At 44.3% G+C, this 16,905-nt stretch overlaps 1 protein-coding gene across 2 annotated transcripts in view; it reads right to left on the reverse strand.

The window, feature by feature from the left end:
- DENND3 (DENN domain containing 3) overlaps window positions 1–16,905 on the reverse strand; it is a 68,078-nt gene that overhangs the window by 16,035 nt on the left and 35,138 nt on the right. Inside the window, exons 2-11 of one of the 2 annotated variants that reach the window (XM_075825689.1) lie at window positions 14,355–14,634; window positions 13,235–13,350; window positions 12,862–13,004; window positions 11,615–11,726; window positions 11,196–11,315; window positions 9,047–9,265; window positions 5,585–5,712; window positions 4,950–5,105; window positions 2,745–2,841; window positions 1,347–1,450 (exon numbers count right to left, since the gene is read on the reverse strand). In XM_075825689.1, the coding sequence (XP_075681804.1) occupies window positions 1,347–1,450; window positions 2,745–2,841; window positions 4,950–5,105; window positions 5,585–5,712; window positions 9,047–9,265; window positions 11,196–11,315; window positions 11,615–11,726; window positions 12,862–13,004; window positions 13,235–13,350; window positions 14,355–14,634 (1,475 nt within the window). Of the gene's footprint in view, window positions 1–1,346; window positions 1,451–2,744; window positions 2,842–4,949; window positions 5,106–5,584; window positions 5,713–9,034; window positions 9,266–11,195; window positions 11,316–11,614; window positions 11,727–12,861; window positions 13,005–13,234; window positions 13,351–14,354; window positions 14,635–16,905 lie in introns of both variants that reach the window. The other variant, XM_075825688.1, reaches the window with a different exon arrangement.

Raw genomic sequence — 16,905 nt, forward strand, 5'->3', positions numbered from 1 at the left:
CTCATATCTATCTATCTATCTATCTCATAGCTATCTATCTATCTGTTAAGGATCTGCCAGGCACAGCTTCTGTGTCAACGCCCACAGGTAATCACTCTGCACCTGCTTCTATGTCTGTGAGACTGACTCCATCTTCCACCACTCAGGATGGCAGGCTTAGGAGTGGGAGAGCCTATCACAGCCTGGCCAGATGGAGCTAGCTCCCGCCCTCTGTCTATTTATACCTGCCTTTCCTGTTCCTCCTTTGCTTGCGATTCTTCTCTGCTGGTTTTCTGGCCCTGCTGCAGCTTCTTGAACTACTCATCCTCTGCTTGTGATTGACCTTGGCTTTTCTGACCACTCTTCTGCTCTGCGTTTTTGTACCTCGCTCATCTCCTGGTTTGACTCGGCTCGTTCACCTCGCTTGTTGCTCACGGTGCTCTCGTGGGCAACTTCCCCATTTCCCCGGCTTCTTTGTACCCTTGTCTGTTTGTCTGTCGTGCACCTATTGAGTGTAGGGACCGTCGCCCAGTTGTACCCCGTCGCCTAGGGCGGGTCGTTGCAAGTAGGCAGGGACTGAGTGGCGGGTAGATTAGGGCTCACCTGTCTGTCTCCCTACCCCATCATTACACTATCTATCTTATATCTATCTATCTATCTATCTAATATCTATCTATCTCATATCTATCTCATATCTATCTATCTATCTCATATCTATCTCATATCTATCTCATATCTCATATCTATCTCATATCTCATATCTATCTCATATCTATCTATCTATCTATCTCATATCTATCTCATATCTATCTCATATCTATCTCATATCTATCTATCTATCTATCTCATATCTATCTATCTATCTCATATCTATCTCATATCTATCTATCTATCTATCTATCTCATATCTATCTCATATCTATCTCTCTATCTATCTATCTCATATCTATCTCATATCTATCTATCTATCTCATATCTCATATCTATCTCATATCTATCTATCTCATATCTATCTATCTCATATCTATCTATCTCTCTCATATCTATCTATCTCTCTCATATCTATCTATCTCTCTCATATCTATCTATCTCTCTCATATCTATCTATCTCTCTCATATCTATCTATCTCTCTCATATCTATCTATCTCTCTCATATCTATCTATCTATCTCGCTTAGGACAGATAATTGAGTTGCTTACTTGCAGTCCTATGTCACACCACCACCTATATAGCACATTACGTTATCACAATGAGTTGTATCAAATGACAAGCTCAGCTCTGCTACATCTGTACATGTATTATATGTGTGTTTGCAGCTCGATCTTTCACTTATATAAACAGTAATGTACTAAAATCAAAAGTTTACCCATCGATATCAGAGGATGTGCTCAGCTCCATACGTGTGTAGTCGTCCATCTTCTTACTGAGACGAGCTTTAAGAAATGAGTTGAACATGTAGGTGTCCAGGACCTGCAGCACAAAGGCCCAGCAAAATCAACTTGTTATATCATTCAGAAAGAGAAACACAAAAACACCAGCAATGTTCACAGCCGTTGTAAATACTTTGCTTTACTTGTACTAATCTTAAGTCACATCACTCCAATCACATCCAGAGCTGCATCAAGAATTCTCTCTTGCTTTCAATAACCCTCACAACCAGCAATGGGCTGCTTGAGGTCTGTGTTTGTACAGTACATGGTCTATTATTGGATGTAATTGGATATGTAGTGTATACACCAGGGGATATACAGTAGTGTGATGTAGCATGAACTCCATCTTCCACAATCCAATGTTTGTCAGTACAGTGCTGACAGATTTTAATTGACAGCCAGCAGTATTTTGAATGCAGCTCTGGAGGTGACTGCAGTATGCAGCTCTGGGTGTGAATGGAGTATAAGACATGATGTAACTCAAGATAAAGACAGTCTCAGTAAAGAAAATGATTTCCAAATTTATGTGACATTATATGTAGAGTAAACCTGAAAAACGCTGGTCAAATGTGGAGCGGTGCTTTATATGTACTGGCCTCACGGGGAAGCAGAAATCATAGCTGAACCCAAGACAAGTGATCAATCTTACATATACCAAGGACATTATTACAACATCTGCGGTGTTCCCACATTCCACAGCGATTCCTTAGAAAACATTACAGATGAGACAGGCAGGAGATAAATGATATTATAATAGGATTGTGGAGTTTACAGGTTGAGAGGCATTTAGTGACCAGAACTCTAAAATGAAAGTGTGCTGAATAAACCCCAAATTCTGTGCTGATTAATCCCATAATTTATCTTTATAGGGGTCAGAGCTCAGATTTTCTTCTCTATATTTTTTAAATAAGAATCCATCTCTGGTGAGCGCCACCTAGTGGTGGCTGGAGGCAGCCATAATCTTATCATGTTACATAATAGCTGTATAAAGGGAAGCAGGGGATCTGGATTTGACCCCTACAAACATATAATATGGGATAAATCTACACAGAATTTGGAGTTTATTTGGCACACTTTTATTATAGAGTTCTGGTCACTAAACACCTCTCAACCTGTAAACTCCACAATCCTATCATATCGCCTCTCCATAGGTATATATATATATATATATATATATATATATAAATATAAATATATATATATATACATACATATACACACACACACACACACACACACACACACACACACACCTACAAAATCTGCTTCCCCTTGAAGCACAGCTCCACGTTTGAGCATCATAATTAAAAGTACACTAGCCCTTTAATTGTCACCTCTTTGTAGAAGGCCTGGTCTCCCGGACTTCTGCTCTTCAGAAACTCCCTGCTGTTGAATACCCGGTGCTCATAATTAAGGTGCGCCTTCACATCTCTGCAAAAATATTGGAGCAAGTCATACAAGAAGTGAGCAGGATAATCCACTGATTTCCTAAGGGTAAGACCACACGTGGCCACTTTTAGCCCCAAAATTTTGTTTACCAGCAAAATATGCGCAGACGGCACCGATTTACGGCAGAAGCCGTGGTTTTCGCCACTAAGTGCTGCCTCACCCTCATAGAACACTGCACTAGAGCGAGTTATCACAAGCTGCAGTGTTGTGTCAGAGGGACTGGTGCAGACGTGTAATACAGAGGAAGGAACCGAGATTATTATTGATGTTCAGTGCCGTACTGACCAGGCAGCACCCAAGTAGGTTTGCAGCAGGGGTGACACCACAGGATCATCACATCCCTATGGAGATCTGGTGGTGTCACTCCCTACAATGCAAAAGGGGCGGATTGTACTGTCAATCAGCTTTTATTTCAATTTTAAATGTATTTTAGGGGTTTATCACACCATTAAAGGGGTTGTACAAGATACAAGATCAGAAATGTATGTACACAGCGACTCCACCAGCAGAATAGTGAGTGCAGCTCTGGGGTATAATACAGGATGTAACTCAGGATCAGTACAGGATAAGTAATGTAATGTATGTACACAGCGACTCCACCAGCAGAATAGTGAGCACGGCTCTGGAGTATAATACAGGATGTAACTCAGGATCAGTACAGGATAAGTAATGTAATGTATGTACACAGTGACTCCACCAGCAGAATAGTGAGGGCAGCTCTGGGGTATAATACAGGATGTAACTCAGGATCAGTACAGGATAAGTAATGTTTGTACACAGTGACTCCACCAGCAGAATAGTGAGGGCAGCTCTGGAGTATAATACAGGATGTAACTCAGGATCAGTACAGGATAAGTAATGTAATGTATATACACAGTGACTCCACCAGCAGAATAGTGAGTGCAGCTCTGGAGTAGAATACAGGATGTAACTCAGGATCAGTATAAGTAATGTCATGTATGTACACAGTGACTCCACCAGCAGAATAGTGAGTGCAGCTCTGGAGTATAATACAGGATGTAACTCAGGATCAGTACAGGATAAGTAATGTAATGTATGTACACAGTGACTCCACCAGCAGAATAGTGAGTGCAGCTCTGGAGTATAATACAGGATATAACTCAGGATCAGTACAGGATAAGTAATGTAATGTATGTACACAGTGACTCCACCAGCAGAATAGTGAGTGCAGCTCTGGAGTATAATACAGGATGTAACTCAGGATCAGTACAGGATAAGTAATGTAATGTATGTACACAGTGAATCCACCAGCAGAATAGTGAGTGCAGCTCTGGAGTAGAATACAGGATGTAACTCAGGATCAGTACAGGATAAGTAATGTAATGTATGTACACAGTGACTCCACCAGCAGAATAGTGAGTGCAGCTCTGGAGTATAATACAGGATGTAACTCAGGATCAGTACAGGATAAGTAATGTAATGTATGTACACAGTGACTCCACCAGCAGAATAGTGAGTGCAGCTCTGGAGTATAATACAGGATATAACTCAGGATCAGTACAGGATAAGTAATGTAATGTATGTACACAGTGACTCCACCAGCAGAATAGTGAGTGCAGCTCTGGAGTATAATACAGGATGTAACTCAGGATCAGTACAGGATAAGTAATGTAATGTATGTACACAGTGAATCCACCAGCAGAATAGTGAGTGCAGCTCTGGAGTAGAATACAGGATGTAACTCAGGATCAGTACAGGATAAGTAATGTAATGTATGTACACAGTGACTCCACCAGCAGAATAGTGAGTGCAGCTCTGGAGTAGAATACAGGATGTAACTCAGGATCAGTATAAGTAATGTCATGTATGTACACAGTGACTCCACCAGCAGAATAGTGAGTGCAGCTCTGGAGTAGAATACAGGATGTAACTCAGGATCAGTATAAGTAATGTCATGTATGTACACAGTGACTGAACATTGTACTTTTTTTTGTATCTATATAGATACTGTAATATGTATATTTTGCAGGAAGCATGCACTATAGTCCGATGTGACTTGATGGTGGTCAGCTCTTTCAGTTGGTGGCATGTACTATACAATCTATTTCAGACATCAGACCACATTTTACCTGAATATATCCACTATGAGTTGAAGCGCGATCTCCCGTATCTCAGTGTTGAGGTTCTGCTGCCACAGTCTTCTCCGCAATCTCTGCTCACCGATGTCCGAGGTTGTTGAGCGATGTGACTGCTCCAGGTCATAGTGCAGCTGAAGATTCTCCATACTGTGTGACAGCAATAAAAAAATACATGATGCAGGCAAAACCAGGAGACAAAACAATGCAGCACGTACAGATACGATGTAGAAAGACAACGCGGGATTAGAACACTGCGAAGTGGGACGAATGTAAGATAGATAGATAGATAGATATGAGATAGATAGATAGATAGATATGAGATAGATAGATAGATAGATATGAGATAGATATGAGATAGATAGATAGATAGATAGATAGATAGATAGATATGAGATAGATAGATATGAGATAGATAGATAGATATGAGATAGATATGAGATAGATAGATAGATAGATAGATAGATAGATAGATAGATAGATAGATAGATAGATATGAGATAGATAGATAGATATGAGATAGATAGATAGATATGAGATAGATAGATAGATAGATATGAGATAGATAGATAGATAGATAGATAGATAGATAGATAGATAGATAGATAGATAGATAGTATATCACTTACTTGCATATAAAGGTCTCTGCAGCTACTACCGGCATGTCCGGGACGTCACAGTCCTCACAGTCCATATCGTTCCCGGAGAAGGAGATGGTGCCATTATCAATATCAATTAATATTAAATCTTCACCTTCCTTTAACAAGAAAGATCAAAAAAACAAAATTCATCATCCTCATCATGTAACAATGATATTCCCATCTCGGTGGTTAAAGGAGAATCCCAGTTTAAAAACAACATCATTACAAGAGGTCACAGGATTTTGGAGGATCATAATGATTCAGAATTCATTCCCTTCCACAAACATCCCCCTCCCGTTCTCCTCCAACAATTTATTATTTAACTGCATTTCCCCTTTAAATCTTTTTTTTTTTGTAATCACAGTGATAATATATATTACAGAGCGAGCGCTGGTAGAGGAAGAGTGAATCAGCAGAGGTCACTAAACAAAATGGTCACAAAATAAGTAAAAAACATTAAATGTAAGAAAATAGCAGTAACATATGCCATGTACAGGGCCGTCCTGGAGAGGGTCTCACCACCAGGTAAACAATAATTGTCCAACCTCTACAAGACAGACCGGGGCTACACACAGGCAGGAGTCCTTCCTCAGGATAGAATGTGAATGTTCGCCCTTGAAGACCATTTTATTCTTTTTAATCTAAATAGGTTCTATATTATGCGCAAACTAATTTCTTAATTTATCTTTATAGCGGGCTGAGCTTTGTTTTTCTGATACAGAGCTCCAAATCTCCTGCATAGGCATAACAATAAATTATACATTTCTGTCTGCCTTTGTTCACCACTAGAGGGTGCTCACTGCATACTGTGTGAGTATTGAGTTTAATGTATAATCTGTATGCATTAAGCTCCAATACTCCCCCTAGTGGTGGATGCAGACAGCTAGAATGGTATATGTTAACTCTATGGGGGAAATTTATAAATGGCTATACGCCGGTATTATGGCATAAAAAAAAGTTGCAAATTATGGCGCACACCATATTTGCAACTTTGTGCTGTTTTACACCATCTCTTGGGGAGGAACTCCGTATAAGGGTGCGGGGCCACCCACTACAGCACAAATATACTATAAGTTATGGCAGGTCCTGAGGTGTGCCCCCTCCTTATAAATTAGGCGTATTTTTCTCCAGCGCTCTCTATATTAGGACTGGCATATGAAACACTAGTATTAATAAATTCCCACCACTGACTACGCAGGGGATATGAAGCTCCGGATTAGGAAAAAAGGAGCTCTGATCGCTATAAAGTTATATTACGTAATTAATTGCGCTAAAAGGTTGAGAATCACGTTAAATCGGAAATCTACCGGTGGATGTCCAGCTGTTGTGGAACTACAGTCGAAAAATGTCAGAGTATGCTAGGAGTTGTAGTCTTGTAAGAGTGTGGGGGGGGGGGGGGGTGAACCCCTGTCCTTTAAGGAGTTAATTTGTCTTACGGCAAGCGTGGTGATTTTCATTTGTTGCACTGTCTTTACGTGCCGTGTTATTACGGCTTTTCTTCCCCAGGACATGTAGATATGTTGTTTGCGGTTTATGTTTTTGCCGTGTTTGCACTGTACGGTTTATTATTATCGGGCAGGTGCCGGCAGCCGTGTTTGGCTTGCTGCGGTCTAGATTTGTTTGGATGTGATCTCAGGCCGTGTTTTGCTGTGACAGCAGCGCAGTGACGTTGCAGTATGGGTGAGCCGTGTCCTCGTTCGGGTGGCGGCACTTACCTTATAAATGGCGGTTGTTTCAGCCATTCTGCGTTGGCTGTACAGGAACAAGCTGCGGCTGTGCGAGGCTGCGAGAAGCTGTGTGTGAAGCTGCGGCTGTGCGAGGCTGCGAGAAGCTGTGTGTGAAGCTGCGGCTGTGCGAGGCTGCGAGAAGCTGTGTGTGAAGCTGCGGCTGTGCGAGGCTGCGAGAAGCTGTGTGTGAAGCTGCGGCTGTGCGAGGCTGCGAGAAGCTGTGGCTGTGCGAGGCTGCGAGAAGCTGTGTGTGAAGCTGCGGCTGTGCGAGGCTGCGAGAAGCTGTGTGTGAAGCTGCGGCTGTGCGAGGCTGCGAGAAGCTGTGTGTGAAGCTGCGGCTGTGCGAGGCTGCGAGAAGCTGTGTGTGAAGCTGCGGCTGTGCGAGGCTGCGAGAAGCTGTGTGTGAAGCTGCGGCTGTGCGAGGCTGCGAGAAGCTGTGTGTGAAGCTGCGGCTGTGCGAGGCTGCGAGAAGCTGTGTGTGAAGCTGCGGTTTGGTTCCGAGTGGCACGACTATAAAACCCAGAAAGTCAGTGGGTCCTGGAGCGTTGGTGGGTAATGGGCAGGAGTCTCCCCCCACATGTGTGCGGTGCATAGCCAAGGGTGGCGGGAAGGATCCCCTCCGTGTATGTGTAGAGCATAGCTGTGGGTAATGGGCAGAACCCTCTGTGTGTGTGTGTGTGTGTGTGTGTGTGTGTGTGTGTGTGTGTGTGTGGTGCATAGCTGTGGGTAATGGGCAAAACCCTCTAAGCGTGTGTGCGGTCCATGGCTGGGGCTGATGGGCAGAAGCGTAACGTCTGTGTGCGGTGCATAGCTGTGGGTTACTGGTGAAGTGTTGTTGCTGTTGCTGTGAATAACATTAAAGTTTGAGTGAAGACATTTATTTTGCCACAACTCCTGGTCTCCATGCCATCTTCTCAGCGACAGCCTGGCATTGGCCTAAACCAACCGGGCCTCATCCTACAGTCCTGCAACAGCTGGAGAGCTACTTGTTAGGGCCCATTCACACGAAAGTGAATAACGTACGTGTGCTGCGCATGGAAATCACGCGCAGCACGCGGACCCATTGATTTCAATGGGGCCGTTCACACATGCAGGAGTTTTCACGCAGCGAGTCCGCTGTATGAAACTCACCGCATGTCCTATATTGATGCGTTTTTACGCACCGGCGCACCCATTGAAGTCAATGGCTGCATGAAAACCATGCGTGTGCAGTGCGTGATTTGCGTATAAATTCGATTGAAAATGCAAAAAAAAAAAAAAGGGCTTTGTGAGTGCGTGAATAACAAACGCCCCTCGCAAAGCACACTGATGCATAACGCAACTCACACGAACCAGATTCACGCACGTTTTTCAGGCGAGTGAATCTGATACGTTGAATGTCGCCTGAGAGAGGACTGATTTAAGGTGTCTACTATGATAATGATGCCTCGCGGCTGGATTACCATCCCAATTCTACCCCCCTGCACTGATACGGGATTTTGCCAGAATGAATCGGAGGGATCCCGGTCGTCGGGTGCAGGATGTGCCCCTCTTATATGCAGAAGCCCCCATGTTATGCTTAGACAGTGGGAGCGCAAGGGCCAGAACTAAACACATGAAGTCATAGCTGAGACAGCGCCTGGATCAGAGAACAGTTCACTAATATACATGTGAAGGTCGCCCCAAAGATAGGACCAGAAGGACAGAACGTATTAAGGGAAGGGGTAAAAACCTGGTGGTCGACCTGGCAAACTTCCTTGTAGTGATCCAGGTGGCAGCCCATGAGAAAGGACGTTGGTGCCATGATGAAGTCCAGCATGTGGTGCGAGAGGATTGGCACAAAGGTGTGCTGCCACTTGATGGGGTGGAGAAAGACCATGAAACACTCAGCTAGGAGGGTTAATAGGGCAAAATCTGATGAGAAGAAGACAATTTTCTGCTCGGTCAGGATACAGACCATGATCTAAGAAGGAAAAGATGGAAATATTCACAGTGGTCACCGCGGCAGTAAAGTGGGCCTTGAAGACATAAGAGGACAAAACAAAGGGGCACATCTATCTAAGGGCACATCTATCTAAGGGCACATCTATCTAAGGGCACATCTATCTAAGGGCACATCTATCTAAGGGCAGATGTTTCCCCCGCCTAGAAAACAAAATACATTTCCAGAATCCGCACTTTTCTTGTGGAAACAGCCAAAACTCTCATCATCGCTCTAATTCTCTCGTCTTGTCTCCAGTAACTCATCACTAATCATCATCTCCTCACTAATCTCTGCCCATCCTGAATGCAGCAGCCAGGCTCATCTTTCTACTACCGCTACACCCACACCTCTACCCTGTGCCAGTCACTGCACCATTACATCAATGCCTCTACCCTGTGCCAGTCACTGCACCGCTACACCCACGTCTCTACCCTGTGCCAGTCACTACACCATTACATCAATGCCTCTACCCTGTGCAAGTCACTGCACCGCTACACCTACGTCTCTACCCTGTGCCAGTCATTGAACCGCTACACCAACGTCTCCACCCTGTGCCAGTCACTGCACTGTACCACTACACCAACGCCTCTACCCTGTGCCAGTTACTACACCATTACATCAATGCCTCTACCCTGTGCCAGTCACTACACCGCTACACCAGCATCTCTACCCTGTGCAAGTCACTACACTGGACCACTACACCAACGCCCCTACCCTGTGCCAGTTACTACACCATTACATCAATGCCTCTACCCTGTGCCAGTCACTACACTGGACGGCTACACCAACCCCTCTACCCTGTGCCAGTTACTACACAATTAGATCAACGCCTTTACCCTGTGCCAGTCACTGGACCGCTACACCAACGTCTCCGCCCTGTGCCAGTCACTACACTAACGCCTCTACCCTGTGCCAGTCACTACACTGGACCGCTACACCAACACCTCTACCCTATGCCTGTCACTACACCAACACCTCTACCCTATGCCTGTCACTACAACAACATCTCTACCCTGTGCCAGTCACTACACTGGACCGCTACACCAACGTCTCTACCTTGTGCCAGTCACTACACTGGACCGCTACACCAACACCTCTACCCTATGCCTGTCACTACAACAACATCTCTACCCTGTCACAACATCTCTACCCTGTGCCAGTCACTACACTGGACCACTACACCAATACCTCTACCCTGTGCCAGTCACTACACCGGACCACTACACCAACACCTCTACCCTGTGTCAGTCACTACACTGGACCACTACACCAACGCCTCTACCCTGTGCCAGTCATTGCCTATTTACTTTAGAATACAATCTAAATGTATTACTCTCGTCTACAATGCTCTCCCCAGTGCTGCACCTTCTTACTACCGCCCTACCCGCGCTCTATGTTCTGCCAATGATTAAAGATGAACATACTTCAGAATGTAAACCCCCCACGCCCTTCTCCAGGTTTTCTTTCGTGCTGCACCAGTTCTCTGGAATGCACTACCCAGGACAAACAGATTAATGCCAACATCCAGTTTTAATCCATTCAACAGTATCGCCCACACTCCTTGCACCCGGAGGCACTTCATATCTGTGTCTGCACAGATGCCAGCTGGGAGAATGGCTGCCAATCACTATCTTCGTCAGTCCCATAGAAGTGAATGGAGCAATGGCTGAGCATGCGCATTACCCCTAAGTTCCTATGGGGCTTCCAGGAAAGGCAAAGTAAGCCCGTTCTCGTGATCGGTGGGGGTCTCGGAGGTTGGACCCCGACTGATCAGATATTTCTTGTGGATAGGTGATAAATAATGATTATGGGAAAACCCCTTTAAGTATTATCTACTAGACACTACTAAGCGTATGGTGACGTCCTTTACACAATTACAGGAATTATCCACCCCCTTGCGGACACTTACCTGTAACACCTGTTTGGGGCTGAAACAGAGAAATGGCAGGTGAAGATCCAAATCAATTATTGGGCTTTCGAGATCTTCTCTTGATGGGAAAACAATCTGCAGAGGTTTCATGCTGAACACCTGCAGGTAAATCTGGGGGTCAAGTTTCTCAGTTGACGAGATAGGCCAAAAAAATGCAGCTTTGGATGTGACTAGAGTATGAGATGCAAGCTAAATCATGGGTTACTTAACATTATATATAGGTCTAACCAGTAACATCATGCTATGCTTCACTGGTAGATATTATCCAGGAGGATGGGCTGCCAAATTAAAATAATGTTTCCCCCCCCAAAAAAATAACACCTATACAGATGATATAAAATAAGCCTCTTCCCTCATTAATCCTATCAGATATCGGATGTAGTAGAGTTAGTCGTTACCAGGTGGAGGGGTCCCGGTGGAGGACAAGGAATCAGAGATAGTTTTGCAGCAAACTCCTTAATACGATCGTCAAGAATGACATTCCGGCTGGACTTCAGTTGCGGAAGGAGGCTGAAAACGGTGACAAACATAAAACAGATATTTATTAAAGGGGTTGTCCAATGGGTATAGCCCTTCTATAAAGGTGCTGACGATCAGATGATTGCTGCGGATCTGGCAGATGAAATCCCTGGCGATCAGTTGCGGAGAGCTGCATGATTCTCCTGCAGCCACCACTGTAGGAGTCATGTGGTATTGCAGGTTACCAATTCAAATGAATAGGGGGCCATGTAATACATGGTTAAGATTAGTCCTCCAGAGTGGAAGGTGATTTTCGCAAAAACTACTCTCCGCTCTGGCTAATAGAGGAGTTCTCGAGTGCACCTCTTAATATATGTGGCGCGTTTTCCGCCAAAGTACACTAGTTTAAGACTGCCGTTTGACACACCAGTCTTAATATATTTCCCCCATTTTGTCTCAAAAGCTCGGAGCTGAAATCTGGAAATATCTGATCGCTGGCAAAGTGGTTCTAGTGATCCACCACTGACCCTTTGTTCTGGGAAATCAAAGGTGATTTGGACATCATCAGATGTAGCCCCATTAGATATCTTAGTGTGTTATCTATGCCTGCAAGCAGAAATGGTACTGCTTGATTTTTTTCACAATGTAATGGAACAACAATAGCATTGTGTTGGACCCCATGGCGGTTCTCTTTTTACTGTACAGAATAATAACATTTAGAGCTCTGGCTATGAAAGGCTACAAAGGTATGTAATATAGTCGCATCCCATTCTGCGATGATGGTTCTAGGAAATCTCTGATCACTAGCAAAGTGGTTCTGGTGCTCCACCACAGGCCCTTTGCTCTGGGAATCAAAGGTGGTCTGATCATCATAAGATGTAGCTACATTAGATATCTCACTGTGTTATCTATGCCAGCAAGCAGAAATGAGACTTCCCACCACTGCTTGCCTTTCACACAATGCTGTGAAACAACAATAGCGTTGTGTTGGACCCCCATGGCGGTTCTCTTTTAAAATTTAGCGCTCTTGCTATGAAAAGCTACAAAAGTATGTACTATAGTGCAATCCCACTCTGTGCAGACGGTCATGATTGCCATATAGTCTAAAACCCAATATATACGTAATATGACTACGTGTGAGTCTTGTATCGCAAGCCAATTTAACATCACAAAAATCTTCCCTTACCATGACAGACAGTCCTTCAGGGAGTTGTAGTAAGGATATCTGGATATAACGCAAATGGCGAAAGGTACATAAGCCTCATATGTCCTGGTGCTACTCGTGGAGGAGTCCCAGTAAGCCTGCCCATTAGACAGTCCCAATGCATCCTGGAGAAACAGAAAGTTATATATATATATATATATATACACACACACACACACACACACACACACACAAGAAACAAATGATTCCGTTTATATTTTCGGGACCACCTACATCTATTGTACAAGTCTACACAAAGGCAGGGCTGCAGGACGGAAGTCGTAATTATCTGTTCTAATGAACGGTTACATCCATTAAAGAGCCAGTAAATGACAGACTACGAGAAGGGACATACCTGAAAGGACCGGGAGAACTGAGCAACAACTCCATATGTCCTGTTCCCCAAAACATCTGTAAATATAAGAAAATGGAAATGCTCCTCTTTAGGCTCTAAGGTCACTTGCATGCCGCCTGTAAAGACAGAGAAGTAATACAGAATACATTAAATATATACAATACCATTAACATAATGTTACATCCTATTTTATTCTCTAGTCGCAGCCAAAGCTGAATTCAAAATTGTGCTGGTTTCCTGTTAACTGCCAGGCTGGATCCTGGAGGACCAAACATTTCTCTACTGCTTCTCATTTAAAAAAAAAAATTCCTGGTGGTCGGTGAGCATCCGGTACCCAGTAGTCAATAGTATATTCAGTAGCCTAGTCGTCGGTGCTCCAGTGTGTGTGTATGGAGGAGTTACCTATGATCCGTGGTGGTCCAGTGTAGAGTATTGAAGATGTATGATACTTTTGGAAAACTGAAAACTTCTAACAGCTGAAGGTTTGCTACAATTGTATCCAGTGTAGACAATGCTCTGTGCATGTGGACACCAGACTAATACATTGTAGCATAGTATCAGGACAGGAGGGACGTTTGTGATGTGTTTAAGGCCCTGTTCACATCTGTGTTGGGGGCTCCATTAGGGGCCACCGTCGCAGATTCCGTCAAAAGTACCGGAAACAATAGAGCAGCAGGCTGCGCTATTGTTTCCGATAAAACAACGGACACCCCGGCATAACCCATTAAAGTCACTGGTTCCATCAGGCGCCCGTGGTGCAACGGATCCGGCGTTTCCTGGGATTCCATTGTTCTGCTCCTCTGACGGAGCAAAACGACCGAATACCCAACGCAGATGTGAACAGGGCCTTAGGTTAGGGATACACGGCGACTTTGGCCACGACACTCACACTGCTGTAGATCGCTGTATTGCGCTGCCTTATATAGTGATCAGTTCAAAAAGAATCCGATAGAACAGATTAATTCATATATGTCAAATATCTTAAACCTCAAAATCAAGATAATGTAAATAAAATATTTTCAGCGAGAAAATAAAAACGAAGTAAATGGGAAACCAATGGCGCACAGAAAAGTGAGTCCCCAGACAGAGTATATAGGAGGGCATCAGAACGCACATGTACCTGGAAAGCAGAGTTGTGGTAATCCAATCAGGTCCACGTCTTTGGGGACACTAATGTCCTCGGTGGTGGTCTCTCTAGGATCCACGTTGTTACCGGTGAAACTCTCCGCCTTTGGCCTCTCCTTCTTCTTCCGAAACGATCGCCTCCGTGCCACTCTCTGGTAAGGGCTTTGGACGGCGGACGAGCCCTGTGTTTCTTCTTTCGATACAAAAGGAGGGACGAAAACAGAGGTGATTTCTGGTTCCACCACTTGTAGACTTCTTATACCTTTCTGGGCAACCTGAGGGCAAAAAAGAAAAAAACAACAAAAACCAAAAAGGAATCGGCGATCAAAAAGATTTATGAAAAGTATTCACCCCTTTCCCCCATTTTATCGTATAACAGCTCTGAACCCAGATCAACTGAAAAAGGCTTCACGATGTGATCTACAATTTATGTTTAGGTCGGTCGTCTTGTTGGAAAAGAAGTCTATTCTCGAGCTCCAGCAGTTCTCCTGTAGACTGCAGCAGCCTTCCAGTCCTGCAAAGAAGCCCCTCTACACGATGCTGCCACCACCACGGTGGGATTGCTTTTCTTCTGGTCATCTAGGGTGTTCCACTTACCCCGAACGTGGTGTTTTTGTTTTTTTATACTATAACGTTTTTGTATTTGACTGTTTGCCTATCTTTTAATGTGTTTAGTATGGACAAAAAGTGAAATCTCGGCCCAACTATAAGTAGGAATTTTTCTCTGCCTACACCGTTCTTTTTACCGGTGACCCCGCTGACACGGTGAGCAAGCGGTGACATCATCCAGAGTACCCCCCATGAGCAGGCAGCCCTGGGTCCTAAAGACCACCCTGTTGCTGCCTAAATATGTCCTATTACACCGAGACGTTACTCTACCCTATCAATGAATCGGTCACACAGATATAAAAGATCGTACAACTGATCCAAGTGTTGACCGACGGATTCCATTGATTTTAATGTGGTCCGTCACAGCGCTGCATGCAAATTTGATGGGAACCTTGACAAAACCTCTGATGGAGGCTCGTAGTGCCAGTGTGAACAGATCCTAAGAGAAAAGCCTGTTTTCAGTCCTGCTAAGTCTCCTTGTCCCTTCTCTAAATTCTGTGTTGGTTCTGCCTTGAGCCGACGAACTGACATGTCTTAGAGACTGGTTGCTAGGGATGCCCTACCTGACAACCCCATTTAAAAGACTGGTTGTTAGGCAGCATTTGCCTAGTAACCAGACTGTCGAATGTGGCTCTGCTGTTCTTTTCTAAGCTGGATTGGCAATATGCTGCCAGCAGAGAGGGGAAAGGCCTGGCAGCAGTCACACTATGCCAATCCCATCAGACTTTTCTCAAAATAAATGTTTTTGTTAATTTTTTAAATGGGCGGGGTACACCACAGATCTGATCCATTGGTACCCAGCTAAGATCGTGGACTGCATAGCGTTGTCTATTTGAAGCAGTCTGAATTTTTTTTTCACAAGGCGCTCAGGCTGCTGAGCTGTCCTTCCCCATGCTTTACACTGCAGCTGCACTTAATTAGGGAAAAGGTATTGATCGGTGACTTCAAATTATCTGCATTATTTATAGAAGGCTGAGGTCATATGAAATCTACCTCCTGTCCAGCATGGGCTTAGGCTGCTGTTCTGGCCGTCCCTCATGTTTTACACTGCAGCTCTGCTTGTTCAGATTGGCTCCTTTGTAGCAGTACAAGCTCAGCAGGAAGTCAGTACATGGAGATTGGATTATTATTAGAGGAAGACTGAGTGATTACAAACTACAAAGAAGTAAAACACCCGAGAGAAGAGGATCAGGACACACAAAAAGTAAAGGGCGTGGTGGTGGGGGGGGGGGGGCTCATCTTTTAACCCTGAAAGTACCAGCCTATTTTGGGCATGCAGGGCTGAGAATTCTTTTGTTTTTTCATTGCCACATTCCAACAGCCATAAAATTTGAATTTTTCCCCATCGTTTTTTGGGGGTTTTGTTTTATTACATAAGGGGTTAAACTGCCCGGTTATATGTCATCTCCGATGCTGGCAGCTGCGGCAGTGGCACAGTTTCGTGTTATAGCCGCGCTCCCGCCACAATCTAATGGGCGTACTTGCTATCGGTATCAAGCACCCGCCAGCATCGGATATATTGAGATTATATTATATTCGTTGCTTGCCGTTATGGGGTTAACCATAAATGTTTTTGGTTTCGGTGTTGAGAATAAAACTTATGGGTCAAGAGCAGCATCAGGATATTCACAAGCGACACGACGGCGTCACTACTAATCCTGCGCGTGGAAGAGAACAGACGTCACCGGGCACATCCGAGCCAAACAAAAACATTTACAGGACATTTCACCCTATGGCCTTATTCACACGAACGCGTCCGTTTAGCGCGTAAAAAACGCAGCATTTTTCCTGCGTTGCAGTTCCGTGTGAAATCAGTGCATGGTGCGGTCTGCGTTTTTTACACGCGTATGTCATCCGTATCTCACGCGTTTCACGTCAGCAAAATAAACTGAAGGTGTTTTTCTTTTCCTCATCATTTCTTTAGCAACTGTTGTGTG

This window comes from Rhinoderma darwinii, chromosome 5, assembly GCF_050947455.1.
Source record: "Rhinoderma darwinii isolate aRhiDar2 chromosome 5, aRhiDar2.hap1, whole genome shotgun sequence".
NCBI lineage: Eukaryota > Metazoa > Chordata > Amphibia > Anura > Rhinodermatidae > Rhinoderma > Rhinoderma darwinii.